The sequence below is a fragment of the Empidonax traillii genome, unplaced genomic scaffold, assembly GCF_003031625.1.
Source record: "Empidonax traillii isolate 1590-97213 ecotype Southwest subspecies unplaced genomic scaffold, ASM303162v1 scaffold1316:size137409, whole genome shotgun sequence".
In the NCBI taxonomy this organism is placed as follows: domain Eukaryota; kingdom Metazoa; phylum Chordata; class Aves; order Passeriformes; family Tyrannidae; genus Empidonax; species Empidonax traillii.
The window spans coordinates 22,826-42,500 of NW_020956509.1; the positions used below are offsets into that span (position 1 = coordinate 22,826).

General features: G+C 51.5%; 1 protein-coding gene across 1 annotated transcript in view; it reads left to right on the forward strand.

Annotated features, from left to right (window-relative positions):
* Window positions 1-2,689: 2,689 nt before the first annotated feature.
* Window positions 2,690-19,675, forward strand: part of LOC114069622 (B-cell lymphoma/leukemia 11A-like) — a 72,981-nt gene continuing 55,995 nt past the window's right edge. The window contains exons 1-2 of the mRNA XM_027906538.1: window positions 2,690-3,282; window positions 8,975-9,330. Coding sequence (XP_027762339.1) covers window positions 3,228-3,282; window positions 8,975-9,330 — 411 coding nt within the window. The 5' untranslated portion in view covers window positions 2,690-3,227. The remainder of the gene's footprint in view (window positions 3,283-8,974; window positions 9,331-19,675) is intronic.

Below are 19,675 nucleotides of genomic sequence, written 5' to 3' on the forward strand. Positions count from 1 at the left end.
GACTCTGAAAATACTGTGGAGTTCCTAACCGACGTGAATATATGTGCATTATTTCAGAAAGTCTGTTAGAAAACTTGTCAACACATTATAAAGCATAAACCAGGACTTGGCCATTAAATACAGAGATCAGAGACAGAATGTATACGGCAGGAAGTACCGAGAAAAGTCCCTCCATTCAAAAAAAAAAGTCTATTAGCTAAAAGTTTACACACAATATACACCAAAAGGTTTAGAGAGAGCCCGTGGACCGCAATTACGAGGCATAAATAGAATCAGTAAGGGCTTTACAGTCCCCAGTACAGTTAACTGGGCTGCCAGAAAATAATTTTAATATTGTCATAATTTATTACCCACCGAAAGCCACATCAAGGACTGTAAATATAGTCACTTTGTGCCCACGACTGCTCGTTAAAGAGCCTCGTTCCCTTCCCCTAAAAATACAGTGAAATAAAAAACCCACCTGCATTATTAATCTGTGGTCATGCCGTGTTAAAAATGTCTTCTCACTCCTTTTCTTTCTTGAGGTTTGTTATCTCCCTCCAATCACATGACAATGCGAAGCGCTGGGAGGGGGGGGAGACAGGAACGAGGGGGAGCCCAGCACTATTGCGATCAAATGCTAATATTAATAATTATCCAGCCAGGATGAAATATTATTTTTAAGGCAGCGAGTTTCCATTTAATTCGAGGCATTTTTACGGTGCTGGAATTAAGGGCATGCTGATGGTACGAACATCCTCGCTGCCATTCATGAAAGCATCTGTAAAATTAGCTCCTGACTGTAGGTTTTGAGATGCGGTCTGGGAAGTCACCTCTGGAATCTCAAACACGGCACGATAATGAAACAGATTTAGTTGTCACCAAGTGCTTAATTTGCTATGATATTTTAAAAGAAAATCAATGAAACGATGCCTGTGATTGGGGAATAAGCACAGGTAGGTGTTCTGATGCAGGTTGGCTTTAGAGAGCGTAATGAATTGTAATTCAGAGGAGTGTTAACTGCGAACCGCAGAACCTTTCAGGGGTAATAAAGTCATTACTTTTTACAATGCAGCCGCCTTCAAAAGCTTTATATGTGCCATTAGATATAAATCAACCCCCATATATATATATATATATATCTACATCTCCGCTACAGGCACACACGCCCGTTTCTGTGGGTTTCGCGCAGGGACATGTGCACGCCTGGCACAGCCAGCCCTGCGAGCGGCGTGAGCCCCGGAGTCGCCGCTGCTGTCACCTGCGGCCGGGTCCCCCCGCCACGTCCCACATCTGCTCCCGCACCGCGCCCCGGCACCGCGGGGCGCATCCCCGCGCCCGTCTGTGAGGGAGGGGAGCGGGGGGCTGAGAGGCGGCGGGCGGAGCCGGGGGGGGGGTTGTTTGGGGGGCCAGCTGGCGGGAAGCTGAAACCATCGCATGGCGGAGCGGTCCGGTCCTGCCCGACCCGACCCGGCCTCTGACAGCTCCGCCGGTGCGCCTCGGGTTCGCCTCGCCACCAGATCCCCGCCGAGCCCCGGTCCCCGCCCGCCCCTCGCTCCCCGGGGCGGCCGCGGCTCTGCCCGGCGAAGTGTCTCTTACGGCGGCGGGCAGCTCCTCGCTCCCCCGGGGCTCCCGCCCGGCGCTCCGCTCCGGCTCTCCGCCGCCGTCCCGGGCACGGTTATCCCCTCGCACTCCCTTCGCCGCCGCACTTTGCTCCGCACGCCCGTTCGCCTCCCGAGATTAATTCTACCGCAACCTGATCCCTCGCGGTGCCGGCAGCGCCCGCCTCGCTCCGGGTCCTTTCGGCGAAGTTGCAGCCGCCGCCGCCGCATCCTCCCAACTCCAGCCACTTCTCGGTGCCTCCCGCCGCCTCGGCTCCCCCCCTCTCCCGCCCTCCCCCGGTGCCAGCCCGCTGCCCGCGCCGCCCCGCCGCCGGCAGACCCGCGTTTCGCTTTCGTTCGGAGCCTGTGGCTGCGGGCAGGGCTCGGAGCGCCGCCGGGGGAAGGAGGGGGGCTCCGGGCTGGCGGGCGAGAGCAGCCGGCGGGGAAAGCCGCGAGGTCCCGCCGCCCTCCGCTCCCCCCCGCCCCGCTCCTGCGGCTTCTCCCGCCGTGCCTGCCGCTTCCTCGCCCGCCAAACTCCGCTCGCTGCTCCCCCGCCCGCCCCGGTGCAAGGCCCTCCGCTCCCCGCCGAAGTTTCCCGCGGCCCGGGCCGAGCCCCCGCCATCCCCAGCTCCCCGCGGGGCCGCCGCCGCCGTCCCCCGGGGACGGGCCGCAGCTCCCGGGAGGAGGGGACTCTGCGGCTTCGAGGGGGATGCGGGGGGAGGGGGGGCCGAGCGGGGAAGCCGGGAGCCGGATGCCCCCCCCTGCTTTTTGGGTGGTCTCCGGTCCTACCTGGCTTCCCCCAGCTCCCCCACTTCCTCGGCACAGCCCGCGGCCAGCCTGCCCCGCAGCCCTCTCTGCCCGGCTCTGGCTTCACCGATGTGTTTGCTTTTCCAGCGGGGGTGTGCGTGCGAGAGCTGCCGCTGCCTGCCTGCCTGCTCGCTTTCTCCCGCTCCTTTTCCTCCCTTCTCTCTCCCCGTGTGCGTGTTTAATTTCCCCCCCTCGCCCCTCTCCCGGCTCCCCTCCTGCACCCGCTCCTCTGCGGCCACTCGCGGCTCCGGCCGCCGCCCCCTCCGCCCCCGGCCCCCCGGCTCCATTCGGCAGCGTGCGCCGGGCGGCCGGTGCACCCCCCCCCGCCGCGCCCCCTCCCCTCTCCCCCCTGCGATCACTGTCCATTGGCTTGTCCTGCTCTCTTTTTCATGTCCAGCCCCTGATGAGTGTCCATTGGTGTTGCCTTCGCCTTCCCTCCTCCCCTCTCCCCGGCTTGCCCTGCCCATGTTTTGTATGTCTCTGTCCATCCAGGCTCCTGACGTTCAAGTTCGCAGGGACGTCACGTCCGCACTTGAACTTGCAGCTCAGGGGGGCTTTTGCCATTTTTTTCATCTCTCTCTCTCCTTCTCTCTCTCCCTCTCTCTCTCTCCCTCTCCCTCTCTCTCTTTTTTTTCCTTGCACAAAAAAAAAAAAAAAAAAAAGCCATGACTGCTATCCCACAATTCATCTTCCCTGCGCCATCTTTGTATTATTTCTAATTTATTTTGGATGTCAAAAGACATTGATGAAGATATTTTCTCTGGAGTCTCCTTCCTCTCTAACCCGTCTCTCCCGATGTGAACCGAGCGACTCACAAGCCACCGAAGCCACCAACCCACCATGTCGCGCCGCAAGCAAGGCAAACCCCAGCACTTAAGCAAACGGGAATTTTCACGTAAGTAACCCGGAGAGCAATTTATTTAATTTCCTCTTCACAGATTTAATTTTTAATTTGAGCGAGAGCAGGGAAAAAAGAAATTTTAAAGTGAGAGCGAGTGAGCGAGTCGGGGGGGAAAAAAAAAAAATTAACTCAGCGCCGGCTCGGGATTCGCAGCATTCCGGGTAATTTCTCCCTCTCTAATTTAATCACCTTGATGACTTTTCTTCTCTTTCTGCCCGTGCCCCTCGCCTGCCGGCGCGCACTCCGCTGCCCCGCTCCGCGCTCGCCTCCCGCTCTCCGCGCTCTTTGGCGGCAAGAGCGGCAGCTCTCGCCCCGGCACCGGGAGAGGCGCGGGCGAGGTGCGGGGCTGCCGGGGGCAGAACCGGCCGAAAGTGGGAAGAAATTCCTGCGGGAGCGGCGGGCTGCAAGCCGGACACCCCGGTGGCCGTGCGGGCGGGGAGCTGCGAGGCGAGCGGAGCGCGGAGAAAGTCCGGCGGCCGGAGCCCCCCGGGCTGCCGGCGGGCTCGCCCCCTCGCCCCGCGGCGCCCTCCCGGGGGGGGGGGCCGAGCCGAGCCGGGCCGCGCCGCCTCCCTTTTGTTTCCGCCGCGGGGTGCGGGGTGGCCGTCCCGCCGCCCCCCGCTCTCCGCCGCCTCGGGCCGCCGCCGTGCGGGGCTCCGCCGCCCCGACCTCGCCCCGCGCCCGCCCCGCCGCCGCTCCGGCTGGGGCTGGGGCGGGGGGCGGCACCGGGCGGCGAGGGAGAGCCGAGCCGCGCCGCGCCGGCTGGGATTCCCTCCTCGCCCTCGCCTCGCGTTCTCCCGCTCGTTTACTATTTTTTGGAAGATTTTCAAAAAAAAAAAAAAAAAGTGGAAGTGGATTTTGATTGGGAAAAATCTCGTGTCTGAATGTTTACAAGCACCGCGTGTGCGGGGAGCCTCCTGCCAACAAACACAGGCGAGAGCGAGCCCGGGCTCAGCACACACACACGCGCGCTCACACACGCACACCACACACTCGCACCCTCACACCCGCGAACGGCCCTTTCTCGCCGCCGCATTTCAAGCCCAAACCAAATCCGCTCTCCCCGGGAGAGAAAAAACAAGCCCCGAGCCCCACCACCCCGTTCGCAACAAAAACTCTCCGGCTCCCTCCGTCCCTCCCTCCAGCCGCCACCACACACACCAGGGCTAGATGCAAGATAAGCGGGAGCGCTCTTTGCACAACAAAAGGCAACTCGAGCTGGAAAGGTTTGGGGCGAGGGGGGTGGGAAGGAAGGGAGAGGAAAAAAAAATCCCCTTTTCCTCGGGGTGAGCCGGGGGGAAGGGGAAATGCTGCATGCTTCTCCTCGCTCCTTTCCCCCTCTTCTTTGCTTTTTCTTTATTTCTTCCTTTCCTTTCCCCCATTGCTCCCGGCGGGTTTTGTTCCCTCCCAGGGATGGCAGAAAACCCAGGGCGGTTTCTTCCTGCCAACCATCTCTGGCTCCCTCAGCCTTTCCCAAAACCCCCCAAACTTTCCGCTGCGATTTCTCTCCCCCACGGCCGCCCAAACATTCCAGCCAGGTTCGCACATGGAGCGAAGCAGCGCTGGCTCTTTGCAGACGGACAGGGCCGACCGGAGGCTCTGCCCTGCCCCAAGTTTGCCCTAAAAACCGGGGGGGGGTCTCGGGGGCTCATCCCCTCGCCCCCTCCACCCCCACCCCAGTCGCTTTTCCCCTCTTTCCCCGCTACTTTTCGGGGCGCTTTTTAATTTTGGCTGCCTGGCTGGGCTCGGGGTGCAGCATCACTGGGTTATGGAGGTGCGACGCCCCCCTCGAAATGGGGTACGGGGGGTGCTTTCCTCGGTCGGCCCTGGGAGTGTGGGGAATGGGGGGATCGTGGCGGGACCGGGGAACGGAGGAGGGGGTGAGTGGGCTCCCACTCCCGGGGCAGCCGCGCCGGGCGGGATCCCCGCGGCTGCTCCTCGCCGAGGCACCCGCGGGCCAGCGCGGAGTTCCCGCACGTGCGGGGCGGGAGCGGCGGCCGGGACGGGCCTGGGGGGTCCCTGCGGCGAGAGCCGCCCCGGGGATGGGGAAGGGGAGGGGGTGGGTGGGCCGGCAGACAGAGTGGGGGGAAGGGGAGGCCGGGCCGGGGGAGCGGCGAGCCGGGGGGATGCGGCGGCGGGGCCGGGGCCGGGGCGGCGGAGGCGGCGGGCGGGCTCCGTGCCCGATTCGGTCGCTAGGAGGCACAGCGAGATCAAACAACCGGGCAGCCCCGCGAACTTGAACCTGGCCGGCTCCGCCGCTGCCTCCCGTCCGGCGGGAGGGGGAGGGCGCCCAGCTCCCTCCCCTCCACCCCCCCACGCCCCCCCTCCTTCTCCTTCTTTGTTCTTAATTTTGCGCGGAGTTTGCTTGCTCTGGGAGCTAGCGGGGGATGCTCGCCTTCCCCCTCCCCGGGTTTCCCCTCCCTCCCCTTAACGTGTTGGCGGTTCCCATTGTACCCCCAAGTCTTTCCTTTTCCTTGCACCGCACGATCCCAGGACACAAACTTGGGATTAAACAACCCCTCTGCATCCTTCCCACGGTACGGTGCGGGGAAATGCCCCGACAGCGCATCCGCATTGCCCTGCGGGCATTTCCCCGCACCGTACCGTGGCATTCCCCCCCCACCTCCCCACCCCATCACCCCCAGTACCTCCTTTCTCCCGACACTCCAAAAGCCATCCCGCTTTTGCCGGTGCGGTTGTTTTGGTGACTGAGAACAGGGGGAAGAAGGGGGGAGTAGGAGGGCGAAGGGGGAAAGCTGAAAAGACATGTTGGTGGAAGGGCAATTTGCATGAAAAATAGAGACGGATGATTAGGGACCCAGGCAGGGAATTTTGATTGCCCCAGAATTAAAAGATGCATCCCGCAAATCGGAGGCAAGACCAGGTGAATTGTATTCCGGTGTTTTCTTTGTAATCCCGGTATTTTATATTTTGTTTTAAAAGTAGCAATCATAATAAAAAGCATATTTTTTTGCCAGCTCTGCCTCCATCAGGAGCCAAATGTTTTGCAGTGAACACGGTGCCAGCCGTATTTCATACACTAGTATATAATTCTTGTTAATTAGCAATAATTTACGTTAAGAGCATAGAAAATGTTGAGGTTACAGGTTTTATATCTGTACATTTGATCATCTTGTTATTTTCAAGAACTTTGCCTCCTATAAAATTAATTAGGTGAAATGTGGAGGTGTAATCAGCAACCTCTGAATTACCACTTCATTTCCTGGTTTTGATTGTAAATCAGCCCAGTCCGTACAGACTTTTAGCAAAGTCTATTTTTGCTCAGCGTTACTTTTAACTGTCTGGTGTCGAAGCAGCGGGTTACCTTCCCCTGCTAAATAATAGTGACAGCGTCAGAAAGGAATCAGGCCGCGGGAAAACATTATAATTGAGTAATGATTATGCAGAGCTCCTCGCTAAGCCAGTTGCGAGGGGAATACGAGTGATTTTGTGTCTTCTGCTGCCGAGGGGTCGCTGAGCTCCAAGTTAGATTCGCAAAATACCTTTGTCTGCGGCGTGCAGCGAGCTACCGGTGGAATTAGTCCCGCAATAATTTACTCCCTCGGTCCGAACGCAAGGAACGGCTGGGGAGGGAAAAACGCCGTGCCCGGCAATCCCGCAGAAACACCCTGCTCCTCTCCCAGCTTCCCGAGGAGCGTGAGAGACGCACGTTGTGCCTCTTGCTCCTGCCGGTCTGCAAGTTTAGGAGGAAAACCCCAGTGATTAAAACATTGTTTTTATTAATGCGAATGTAACCTTCATATTCCTGTGGTTGACCTTACGTTAAATTAGAAGTAGTACTAGAGGCAAGAAATGATGGACTGGATCCCTGTGTCCTAGTTGGAGCTGAGGTACGGCGAGGTAGTGTGCTCTTTCAGTATTATTTTACGCAGCACAACTGGGAGCTACTCCAGATCTTCCTCCTCAATATTCAGCCTAGGTAGGGTTGAAATAAATTTAACCTGAGTTCACTGGATTTTTGCACTTTATCAAAATCAGTTCCAATATCGTGCAGTCAAATTAAAATCTATTTTTTGATTCTCTGTGGCTTTAAGTTCATTAAATGTGAAATTGGCAGCCAGCTAAAGAAGGTCAGGCTGATTAACTGTTTAGGAGTTGTATTGTGTCTCTCTCGCATTACCTGGCAGTGTTTTGAGGTGGGTTGTATTTGTAGTACCCTCTCCCCCTGCTCGCTGCTGTTAGCGTGCGTGTTGTATTGCACAGACAGAGGAACACCAACACGCTGCTGGTATTTATTTTTTTTTTACCTCGTGAAAGGCAATAGTGATGGAGACTGCACAGAGATTGCCAAGGTATTTCTCTGCAAATTTAACCTAAAAAACAGAAAAAAAATCCACAACAGAAAAGAGAGCCACGTCTGCCTCGTTAGAACATCCACTGACGATTCTGTGAGCAGAAATAGCCTCATAATGAAGCTTTTTGGAGCTCATTCAGAAAATTTGTCAACTTTGACAACATTAGGCAAGGTATTTTGAGTTTAAGGAAGGCGCTTCTCACTGTTGCGAGGAAATGTGGCAGTTGCTTGGCCAGGCTGATTTTTAGATGCTGAGGGCCACCAGTACTAACACGCTCAAGATAATTTTGGCATTCCCTTATTTCAGGATTAGAAAGCACAAAATGACTGATTGCCTTGTTTCCTTAAGTACTGAAAAATATCCCATCCATTTAATATCTCTGGGTGGACTCGGTGGTGAATTTGCTATTTATTTGAATCCTGAGGAGTAGCTGAAAAGTGAGAGGTGCCTCCCCCCCGCCCCGCAGGCATTTCTGCTGCACTTGCTTTTTATCATTTCGGTTTCTGCCATTTATTTATCTATCTATCTATTTATTTATTTATTTATTTGCCTCATGCCCTCCCTCCCCCGCGAACAACTACTGCCTTTAGATTTTTTTTATTTTTCAATTGGAAGCCGCAAACAGGCCAACAGGGACGGTGGCACAGATCCATACGTATATGTGTGCACGAGTGCTCTGAGGGGCTGTGTGTGCCCCGCGTGTCGGTGCCTGGGTGTGTGTGGCCATGCGGGCTGGCTCTCCCTCTCTTGTCTTTTCCACATATACACACACACACACTTCCTGCACGGCCTGGACAGGGAATATGCAATATCTGTGTACATTCGAACACCTTTTGTCTGCGCTGCATTTCGGGCTTCTGAATTTCAGAAAGTGGGTCTGGCTCGTGGAAGATACACACCCATGTGGTGTGAGAGAGAGACAGAGAGAGAGTGTGTGTGTGTGTGTGTGCAGTGCTTTTAGCCTTGAATTCATATACATAAATAATGCATCCAGCAATAAAACACCGTATTCGTAGTAGCACAAGAGTTTCGCAGTTATTCCAGCCTGTTCGTTTAATTTTAGCACCGAATCGTTTGGCGAGTCAGAAATTTGCCCTCGTGTAGGAACACGGGGACAGTTGCGGTGCTCGCCTCTCCCGAGTTCTGTGTGCTACAGCTTCTTCTGCCAAACCTCTTCCCTGTAACTGATGAATCCATCTCCTCGCTGCCGTGCTGACAGGCCGTGTTGCGTGGCTTTAGCTTGGGGGGGAGCAGGCGGACGTGGAGAGCGGGGTGTAATATTCATGAAGAGGGGGCTCGGCGCGTTCCTCCCCCCGCGCCCGGTGCCTTTCCTGAGAGCTCTAATGATTCTCCTTTTGTTTCTCAAACTGCAGCCGAACCTCTTGAAGCCATTCTCACTGATGACGAACCTGAACATGGCACATTGGGAGCTCCGGAAGGGGACCACGACCTCCTCACTTGTGGCCAGTGTCAGATGAACTTTCCGTTGGGGGACATTCTTATTTTTATTGAGCACAAACGGAAACAATGCAATGGCAGTCTCTGCCTAGAGAAGGCTGTGGATAAGCCACCTTCACCCTCACCAAGTGAGCTGAAAAAAGCATCCAATCCCGTGGAGGTTGGCATCCAGGTTACGCCAGAGGATGACGATTGTTTATCAACGTCATCTAGAGGAATTTGCCCTAAACAGGAACATATAGCAGGTAAATTAAAGCAAGGAGAAGCGTTTGCGAGTTTATTTCCGTTTCAGTTGCAAACGTAGCGTGTTGGCAGTTGCGAACTGCCGTGTCTGTCTGTGTTCTGCCCACCGTGACGGCCCGTGGCGTGTTCAGTACCCTCCCTTCCTTGGGTTGGTGGCGAGCGGTATTTCCTAGTGCCTGCGCAGCGGCAGGAGCAACAGGCACGTGCCGTGCCAGCCGGTGTTTCCAGTGGTATTGTTTGAGGCCGCTCTCGTGATTTGCCTGTATTGTAGCCACCGTCTCCCGGTGTCTCTCCTGCCGTAGCGCCTCGGGAGGAGGTTTCAGAGCCTGCCGCGCGACAGAGCGAGGAGCTTTCGAGTCTTTGGCAAAGTCAGGGGTGAAAGAGTTAACCGAGCATCAGCCAGCCTTGGTTCCATATTGGCTGTCAGCGTATGGACTGTAATTAAACACAGCCCCATGGCAAAGTGACACCACCGACCTTGACTTTAAGATGCCATTTTCGACTGGCCAGGCCAGAGTAGAGAGGGCAGTTGCTGAAGCGCACAGACATGCTTATTCGGAAAGTTTAAGGGCATGTTGGAAATTTCAAAAGGTTGGTTTGACAGGAAAGGCTGCTCTCTGCAGCCTGCCTCCTCAGCCAAATGATAAATGCTTCGCTGTGCTCTCTCTTGTCTCTGATGTGGTTTTGACAGATGTATCTTGATTTTGTTTGCGGTTTACACAACCACATGTCAGCCGTACAAATGTCCAAGGCAGAGTTCTGGTTTGTGCAACAAACAATATGAAATGTGATTTTTAAAAAAATAGGGTGAATAATACCATTTCTTAGAATCTGTGGTTTGGTTTTTTTTTTTTTAAAAAAAGGAGAGCCATTCGCCGTGCAGATATTTTCACAAATGAGGTTAAAAAAATAAAGTGTACCATGTGAAAGAAAATCCCAGAGCCCTGGGAGTGTAACAAGGCACGCTCTGCTTTTAAAATCCTGCTAGTAAACAAAAGTACTACCCATTTGCAGCGAGCGTTGCAAATCACTTCAAACCGCGCCAATACTGCTGGTTGAAAAAGGCGAGACCACAGCCCATCAACACCAACAAATGCCTGAGCCAGTTTCAAACTCCCCTCCAGCGGTGTTTGGGATGTGGCACTGCCGGTACCTCTCTTCTGGGAGCCCACAGGACCGCTCGGGGTTGTCAGAGGCACAACACATCATCACATGATGTGCTGGAGCTTGTCTTGGGCTTGCTTTGGCCACAAAGTTAAACCATAATAGGGCAGTAGGCACAGGGAGGTTCAGTGTGATACTCCTGCAGCCTCCCTGGCTTATCCGAGCCGGCCGTCAGATCATGCCGGAGAGCTGGAGTTTTGGAGGTTTTGTGGTGGCAGCAGATAAGCGTTGGGGTGTGTGTCTGTCTGTGTGCAAAGCCGTGTGCGCGCACACGCGGACGTCATGCGAGCGAGTCTGTGCTGTTTCTGCAGAGTAGTGGGTATTTCTTTGGAACGTGAATATCTGTACATTTAAGAGGAAACAGAGGCTCAGCTGCTGCTAAGCTGCATTTTGAATGAGACTTAAACCCCCCAGCAATTCCCCATATTGCTCTTCCCAGACGTGGATGTTGAAGGTTGAGTTTTTTTCCCAGAGTGGCAGAGGGCAGTGCCCATTTCCATGTGCTGCCTGCGATCTGACGGGAAACGAGCAGAAGCGTAGGGCATGATTAATGAAGCAAGAGCCTGGCGGAAGGGATTTGTAGTCTTCCGAGCTCTGGAGCCATCCTAAATCACCAAATATGGAGGAGCGGCGGTGTGATGTAACGCTGTATTTACGTACGGCGCCGCTCTGCTGAAAAGACAAAACACAGTGTCTGTCAAGCAAGAATTAAACATAACTGTCCTCCCCGTGGTCCCAAATAGGTCCTTGGGCTGGAGGGATGGACACGCCAGGGGAGTTCTGCGTGAGGGGAACTCCCTCCACTGGGGATTTTGCGCTGGCATTTGGTTGGCGCGGGAGACTCGGCGAGCCAAGTCTCGTTTTGCGTGGCACGGGTGACGCGAAGCGGGAAGGGTTGGGGCTCTTGCGTTGTCAGGGGGCTGTTAATTCTGAAAGGGCCGTGGTTTTAACTGACTGTAAATGGTTTGGTGAGCAGAGGCAGTGGGTGACGGGAGGTGCACATTGGCAGGGGCCTGATCCTGCTTGCTCTTACTCGTTGGGATCACCTTTGCTCTGCGGGTAGGCCCGGCTCAGAGTGGGCTCGGTGCCGGGCAGGAGGGTCTGTGGTCATGAGTAGAGACCAAATTGCAGCTGTCAGGGCTCTCCTGCCCCAGGTTTTTTGTGTGGTGGTGCCCAGGATGTCCAAGAGTGCAGGTCCTCTGCACCTCCTTGGCTCAGCCAGAGGCAGAGGATACTTGGTTGTTCCTGTTGGTTGGAAATGCAGCCTGGCTGTGGGAAGGGGAGAAGGTGCATCAGGAGTTATGGGGTCTTACACTATCCCTACCCTTCGTGTTTTCATCTCCCCTTTCACCTGGATGAGTTCAGATCCCTTGTATCACGGAGAAGAGTGGTGATAACTGGAGTAACCCCTTGCTTTTAGCCAGTAGTTTGTGGGATCTGGCAGTAAAATTACCAGTGAGGGTCTTGGAGCCTGAGCTGTGGAGTTCAGGCTTCTGGAATGCCCCTGCAGTGAACCTCAGGCTCTTCCAATCCTCCTGTTTTATATCTGATTTCTGTGCGAGAATGCAAAAAGCAGAAGATAGGAGTGTGTAATTAAAAAGACCAAAAAAGACAGAGGCTGCCTTTAGAAAAACACACAGAAGTTGGGGAAGTGATTCTTTGTGGTAAGAAACCAGAAAGTATGTATTTTGTAGCAGTGTAAAAATGTTCCCAATTAGTTGTGAGGCTGAAAGACACGTTCCAGGTTAGCCCTGGATACAGAGGTGCTGTGGGTGAGCTCTGGGTGTGGTATGTGCTCTGCCTGCAGTTCTGTAGTCAGTAACTTGGGGTGTTACAGTAAAATATCATCTGAAGATGAGGAATGGTTAAGGATCCAGGCGAGGAAGGCAGGCAGCGAATCATCCAAATGCAGGGAGAAATGATGTCTGTTTTAAGCGTCGCTAGGCTGCTCTTTATCCCTGCCGTTTTCCAGAGGCAGGGATGAGAACAGGAGCTTATGTGTGTGTGTGCAACCCGTGCAGGAGCCGTATGGGTGCAGGCATGTGTACGTACCTGGCTCTTCCATGTGGGCGTCTGCCTGCCCGTAGCTCTGCCTCGCTGTAAAAATTTTGAGTGATGCTGATCCTGCGCTGGAGCTGAAATGCCGTAAATTTAACTGAAAATTAATAGGATATGTTGTGTGGGTCCAACGAGGCAGCTTTCATCAATATGTATGTCAAAGCCTCACCACCAGATACCGGCAGCCCGTGATTTGCAGTGAGGGCGACGGCCGGGCTTTAGTTATCCGCTCTCGTATTTTACAATAGGGGGGGAAATATTAACTGAAGTATCTGGAGATCAGTGGATGTAAAATTGCTGTTCACTTAATTGAAAAAAAGGCTGAAGAAATATTTATCGTCCGCCCGTGTCAGGTTTTAGGGGTTTGTTTGCTGAATGTATAAATCCGAGGGAATTAGTGAAAGGTTGGGGTTTTGGGTGAGGAAGGATCTTAAATGTTACTTGGATGCAGTTGGAGGAACACTTTGGAGTGCTGCTGCGTATTCCCCTGTATAATGCCGAGTGTGCATCCGTGGATGCTGTATTTACTGTACAAAGAGGGGAGGAGGAGGGGAGGTCATTTTTTTCTGCTCGAATCCGATATTCTCGAGCTGCTCGTGGCATTCAAATAAAACACGTGGGAAAATCATGTAAGAAAACCCTCTGTCTGCAGCAGTCGGGGGAAGGTGGACGTTATTTGGTACTAAATTTCAGACCGAGCATATTGGATTTTTACAGTTCTCAGGAGATAATGTCTTTGAGCAGAAATTTTCTTGGGCTGTTATTAGTAGTTGCCATTATAATTCTGTAGGTTTTTAATGGTGATTCCTTATCTTGTTTTGTTCTGGAGGCATAAAGGAAAAAATATTCCTGTCTGCACTGAATAGTGATCATTGGATTTGGACAATAAGATGAAAGCTTAAAGATAGAGAGGGGGGAAAAATGGGCAATATGGGCATATTTTGGAGTCAGATTCTATCTGCTTTCCCCGTACAAACAAACAGAGGGCACAGGCTGGGTAAAATATTGCAAGCAGGAAAAATAGTGAGAGTGCTGCCCACAGGCTCCCGCTCCCGAGATCCTGGAGCGCTGCGTGCAAGCTGTATTTGTAAATAAGACAGAGAAAGGTTGTGAACCGGCAGCTTGGCTGTTTTGTCGAAGTACAATGTCAGAGAAACTCTTTCTAAGACAAATTGTAAATAGAAGTGTCATGATGATTGCATGATTGAGCTCTAGAAGTGTCTTGCAATTGTTGGCATTGTCAGAAGACTTTTGAAAGCTTAATTAAAGGCGGTGGCCTGCGCGGCTGTGAAATTTACTTCTCGGGGGGCGGGGGGAAATGTAAAAAATGTAGGGGATCAAAAAGTTGCTGTAATGCTGCTCGTGTGGGGATGCAGAGAAGAGTCAATAGTTTCCCTGCTTTCCCCATTCCCTTTTATAAATAACGTTTTTTTGAAGAAGCAAACACGTGACATCAATATCATCCTTTGTACGAGGTAAAGATTGTGTTAGTTTTCCTATTCCCTGCTGTTCCAGACAGTTAATGTAAAAATGGCTCTTTATTGGAAACACAAATACGAGTTCACTTGCAGCACAGAAGCAGGGTAGAAACTTTCCCTCTGCCTCAGCAAGAGCCTTCCATGGGAGCATCAGAGTGTTGCGGTGCCCTGAATATTTCTGGTTTGGTTTGGGGTTTGGTTTTTTTTTGTTTGTTTCTTTGTTTTTTGTTTCTTGGAAATCAGATCTTCTGGTTTAGAGGATGGGAAATACATTTTGCATGTGGGACGGTGAGCTCCCCACGAGCAGGAGCATCGCTGCATCCAGATTGCTCGTGGTTTAAGAGGCAGCCTGGCGTACGTTAAGCTCCATGTAGATCTTGGAAGGTGCACGTTGGCATCACGTGCCGAGAGCTTTGAAAATCATGCGCGTCAGGAACGCGAGGCCCTGCGCAGTGAGTCCCAACAGCCAGCGCTGGGTGATGGAAACTGAGGCAGGGAGTGAATTAAACACCTTCTAATTAGCCCGGTGGGAGAAATAAAGTCTTCCCTAAACATTCCCATAATTTGGTAATGCCTCTTTTAAGGAGGAGGAGGCCTATTAGCATCGCCCCGTTTTGTATGTGCAACCCTCGGCCCACGAGCTCTTTCTTATTCCATTCAAATAATAAAGACGACTCAAAAGAGGCTTGCGAGGCACCGTTGGGCAGCGGGAGCTCGGCCTCCAGTTGTTTGCCTGCACGCATCCTCATTACGGGAATTTTTTTGGACAGAATTCCCTTCAAGCTTCGGTCTGTTTTTACATCCAGTAGGACCAGCTTTGTGCAATAAAAGGCGTTTAGCATCAAGCTGGACGTGGCCTGGCACGTTGCCACTTGGGTGTGTTTTTTGTTGTTGTTTGTTTTTGTTTTTTTTTTTTAACTAATCACTGAGGATCTCTCGTTACCTTTCTGCTTGTTGTGATTTCGTTGGGGTGGTGATGCTGCTAGGGATGTTGTGAGTCCAAGGAGGTTGTCTTCTCCCACTGGCAGGAGGCTGAACGCAGCTTCTGTCAGGGAGTGCTCGATTTTATGTGTCAGCTACTGGGATATTGCACAAGTTCATAAAATGCACCGAGCCCATATACTTTAATACATTAAGACATATATATATAATTTTTTTTTTTTTCATACTTGTAACATGGCCCTAAAATTAACCATTGGTTGCTTGTTTGTCGTCCCCACCCAACCTTCGGGCTAATGAACATTTTTTATCCCACTTTGTACAAAGACTCCTGGTAATGTCGAGCATAGCAGGTTTGGGCCCACAGTGGTTGGTATCAGTACATGGGTTGCTGTGATTTATGACACACTTTTAAAAATAACAGGCACATGAATGGACCCACAAATCCCCCAAGCTGTTGGGACTATCTGATAGTGAATTTCCACGAAACACAGTTTGCTCTTGAGGGCCCCCATCTTGGCTGCACTTTGCTCCTCCAGACCTGGACCAAACTCTTGCAGGAGCTGGACCAGCAGCCGCAAACCCCCATGGATGGGCAGACCAAGCGCTCTCAGTATTCAACCCCTCCTATGATAATGCCCAAACCCACGTTAAAGCCCATAAACATCCTCCCCATCTTTCTAATCAGGTTTAGTATGCGACGCATCCCGCGCGGGGTTCAGCCAGTTTGTTTTCCCAACCTTTATTGGCCAGCTGCACTCGCCGTGCATCTTTAAAATATTTCAGCGAGGTTTTTTTTTTGCTCTTCCTCCACGAGGGCTGGTAACTTGGTGGCTCATTCTTCATTCGGAGGTGGCATTGCCTGGGGTTGGCAAGGGAAAGGGTTGCGGTGTGGGGTGTGGTGAGGTCAGCCCCGATCCCAGCAGGGAATTTGTGTTCTTCATTTGCCTTTACAATCGGAGCACAGCTACTGTACCTTGGAGCAGCTCTCAGGTGTGAGCTCAGATGGGCGCATGTAAATGTCCTGTCAGATGCAACACAGGAATATTAATGTTTCCTCAGCACCACGCTATAATAAAGCTGTACACAGCCAGCTTAATATGCAGCCGGGCTGGGGAATTGTATAAAACTTCGATGGCCTGGTGTGAATGACAGCGGTGGAAAAAATATTCAATATGCCACAGTTTGCATTCTTGTTTGCCTTTGATCTAAACCAAAATGAAAACATCCACTTCTTTTCCTCCTCGTTTCACGTAGGTGTCCTTCCTCTGCAAAATTGGCTAGTAAGTACGGAAAGAAAAGAAAATGCGGTGCAGAATTATTTGAGGCACATCAGCGCCAGCCCACTGGGGATGTAATTTTTTCAAGTATTAGCAAACATTTATTTTTTTTATACTTGGGATTGTTTGCTTTGCTTTTCATTCTTCTTTTAGCATCTGGGTCTGGTTGAAACAAAGAAAACAAGAGTCACCACAAACAGGGGCCGGAGCCTCCTTTGCCCCCCAGCTGCGGGCACAGCCCAGGCTGTACACGCTCCTCGCAGAGGTTTCATTTGCATCTTCTTGTGTGTTCGAATCCTCAGCTCCATCCAGAGGTGTCTGTTTTTCAGCGTGGCTGTGTTCGAGGATTTTTAATAACGTGCTCATTTAACTGAATCAACAGCTGTCAGGAGCGGTTGTAGTAAATCCACAAAATGCACAAAGAAAAATACATACGTTTCCTGAAACAAAACACTTGAAACAAATTGGCTGCCAAAAAAAAGCTGCTGAATTCTGGGTTTGCAGACAGTGCACCAAAGTGTTTCTTCTCTCCGCTCTCCCCGGAGACCTCTCCCCGCTCGCCTGCTGCAATTCCGCTGGAACTTTTTTACCTGAACAGGTTGCTGTTATAAAAAAAAAAAAAGAAAAAAAAAATCCCCAAACCCCGCCGCTTCCCCCCCGTTTGATGGGTATGGAGCTCAGATTTTTTTGTGTTTCACACTAAACAGCTGAAACACCAAGAGTGGGGCAAGAGGCAAAACCCAAATAACTGCCTTGCTGAGGAGGCACAGAGGCTCCATATCCCTGTGGAACAGCTGTCAGGAGAAGCAGTGCTTCCACCCTGCCCTTCCAGGTAGGCGTTGTCAGGGTGCTGCTGAGGTCTGAAGCAGCTCCTGAGGGTGCGGGATCCGCACCGGAGCGGATGCTCTGGTGGAGGGAGACCTGGGGAGCTTTGGTCAGCCCAAACCAAGGGCTTTCTGCTTCCATCCTCCTGCTGCCTTTGCCTGAATGCCGAACAATTACACCTACAATTTGATCTTAGCTGCAGATAGAAAAACCTCTGCCTAAATAAACAATGGAATTACTGCTGAACAACAAAGGCTCAAAGAAGAGCCCTGCCTTTAGTGGTGTTATTACTGTTGTTGTGGATAATATTATTATTGTTATTATTACTGCTATTACTACAACTAGTACCTTTTTAAAATGACTGCACACAGTTTCCTCATTCCTTTAGGAAGTAAGGAGTTTAATTTTGGATTCATTGCTTGTTTAGTTGACTTAGCAGGTAGGGAAGTAAAAAATGCAAAAATAAAAATGTGTTGTGTTTCCCCCCCCCCCTTCCCCACAATTAATTTGTCACCCGGCATTGCTTTGCTTTGGCATCACAGCTGTGTTTTTTTTGTTGTTTTTTTGTTTTTTTTAATTTTTTAAATTTTTTTTTGACATTGAATGAATCATCTGGGTTTCGTTGCATTTTAGCTACTGAGTTTATTCTTTGTGGAGTGAGAGAATAGATCAGCAAAACTGTCGTTCTTCAGCCGGGGCATCTCCAGTGCACGGAGCATTTACTGTGCGAGGGTGGCTGGGGGCTTTTCGCTGCGTTTCTCTTATTGATGCTGATTTTCACATTTAGGAAACAGTTGTTGTGCAGAGGGAAACAGTAGTTGGGGGAGCCTTGTTCTCTTTGAGGAGCTAAAACACAGTGGGATGCATTTGGAAAAAGAGATAGTGGCTGTATTATTTTGTAATAAACTATAAACTGTCCTGTGTTAAATTTGTGTTACGTTAGAAAAAATCAATAAGGAAAAATTAAATTCTGATAAAGATACTCTTGGATCTTTGAAAACAACTGCTGTCCTTTTAACTAAAACATTTGAGGAGCTTCAAAGAGTATGTATTTCTTCTGATCTTAGAGCTGTGTGACTGGTAGCAGGGAAAAAAAAAATCTTATTCTACATACAAGTGGATTGCTTAACAAGTCAGCACAGACACATACTTGTTTGTACCATAGAGATAAAAATTCCTGTATAAAAATAATTCAGTTGCTGACAGCAGGCATTGTGCTGGGGCTGCCTCTTTTGTGTTGGCCGGGGGTCAGGGACCACGGCTCCCACTTTCTGCCGGGGGGGAGGCTGTCACGATCGCTTGCCGGAGCCTGGAAATGAGTTAATTGCTTTATTTTAAGGAATACTCAGAGCCTGGTGGTGTAGTTTTTAGGTCTCGGGAAGCAGCGAAAGAAGCGAGGGGGAAAAATGTCCTAGTGGGGGAGATGACTTGAAGGCAGTTTGGGAGACGTGGCCTTCGACAGCTCGGCGACCCGGCAGTAGTTTCTAAACTTTTGGCTTTAATCTAATCCCAGTTTATGCTGTCACATCCCACACTGGCCCTCCCTGAACTCTCCTCGTGGGAAGTGCCGTTGGTGTTGGGGGGGAATCTGCTGAAACTGGGGACTCGTGGCCGATCCAGATATTTGCTGTTGTGGCTGTCGCTCGGGTCCTTTTTGTCCAGTAAATGTTGAAATGTTAAATGTTAAAATGTTAAAAAAGCAGGGCACTAGCACAGCTCCGGGCATCCTCTTTTTAGCTCTGCAGGGGTGTGCAGGTAGGATAAGGCACGAGGATGGGGAAGGCTGGTGAGATATTGTATGAACCTTCGCTCATCCTTCAAAGTTGGGGTGCTGAGGAGGCGGTCGCAGCCTTCCCCACCCAACTTCCTCCCACCCCTGGGATCGCTGGGCAAGCAGTCTCCCCTCCTGCGCACCCTTTGGAAGGTGCAGGCGGGATCAGGCCGTGCTGGGGCCGGCTGAGATCAGAGCCAAGTTTGGGAGCGGCCGCTGGCGCTGAGCGGTGCCCCCGCAAACTCCTCGGTGTCGGCGGCCGCGGCTCCCCTCCCTGGGAGCAGAGCGACTTTCTCGGTGGCACGCTCCGGCGCGGAGAGCTTTTCATCCCTCCTTTCTGAAGGCAGCAAGTCCCTAAAATTAATGCTGCTGCACTTTGATGAAAATAATGTTTTTATAATACGTTTGCTGTTTACACGGAAGATGTGACTTGAGGGGAAAAAGGCTTTTTTGGAGGGTGGTGGAAATCTTGTTAATCTGCTCTCGGAGAGCGGCACACAATACTGCCTATGAGCAAGTCTGTGCTGCTTTTGATAAATTACCATGTTTAGAGATAGGTTTGGCTCTTAAGGGCTTAGTTTTCTGAACAAAGTCCATAACAATGTTTTCTGCCTCTGTTTGTCTCCAGCCCCTTTGGCTTGACTCGGAGCCCTGTGTTTAGTTGAAGCTCTGTCTGGAAGATATAACAATTTTGCATTAAAAAAATAAGGAAATCACAGGAAGAAAAACCCTTTTGCTTTTTGGATGAATCTTACTGATAATTTGCTAAAGCTCATTTGAATTTTAAGCACTTCTTTAATCTTCAAAGGCTAAATTGCTTTATGAATATGCATGGTGTGGGCAGACTTTAGTTCATTA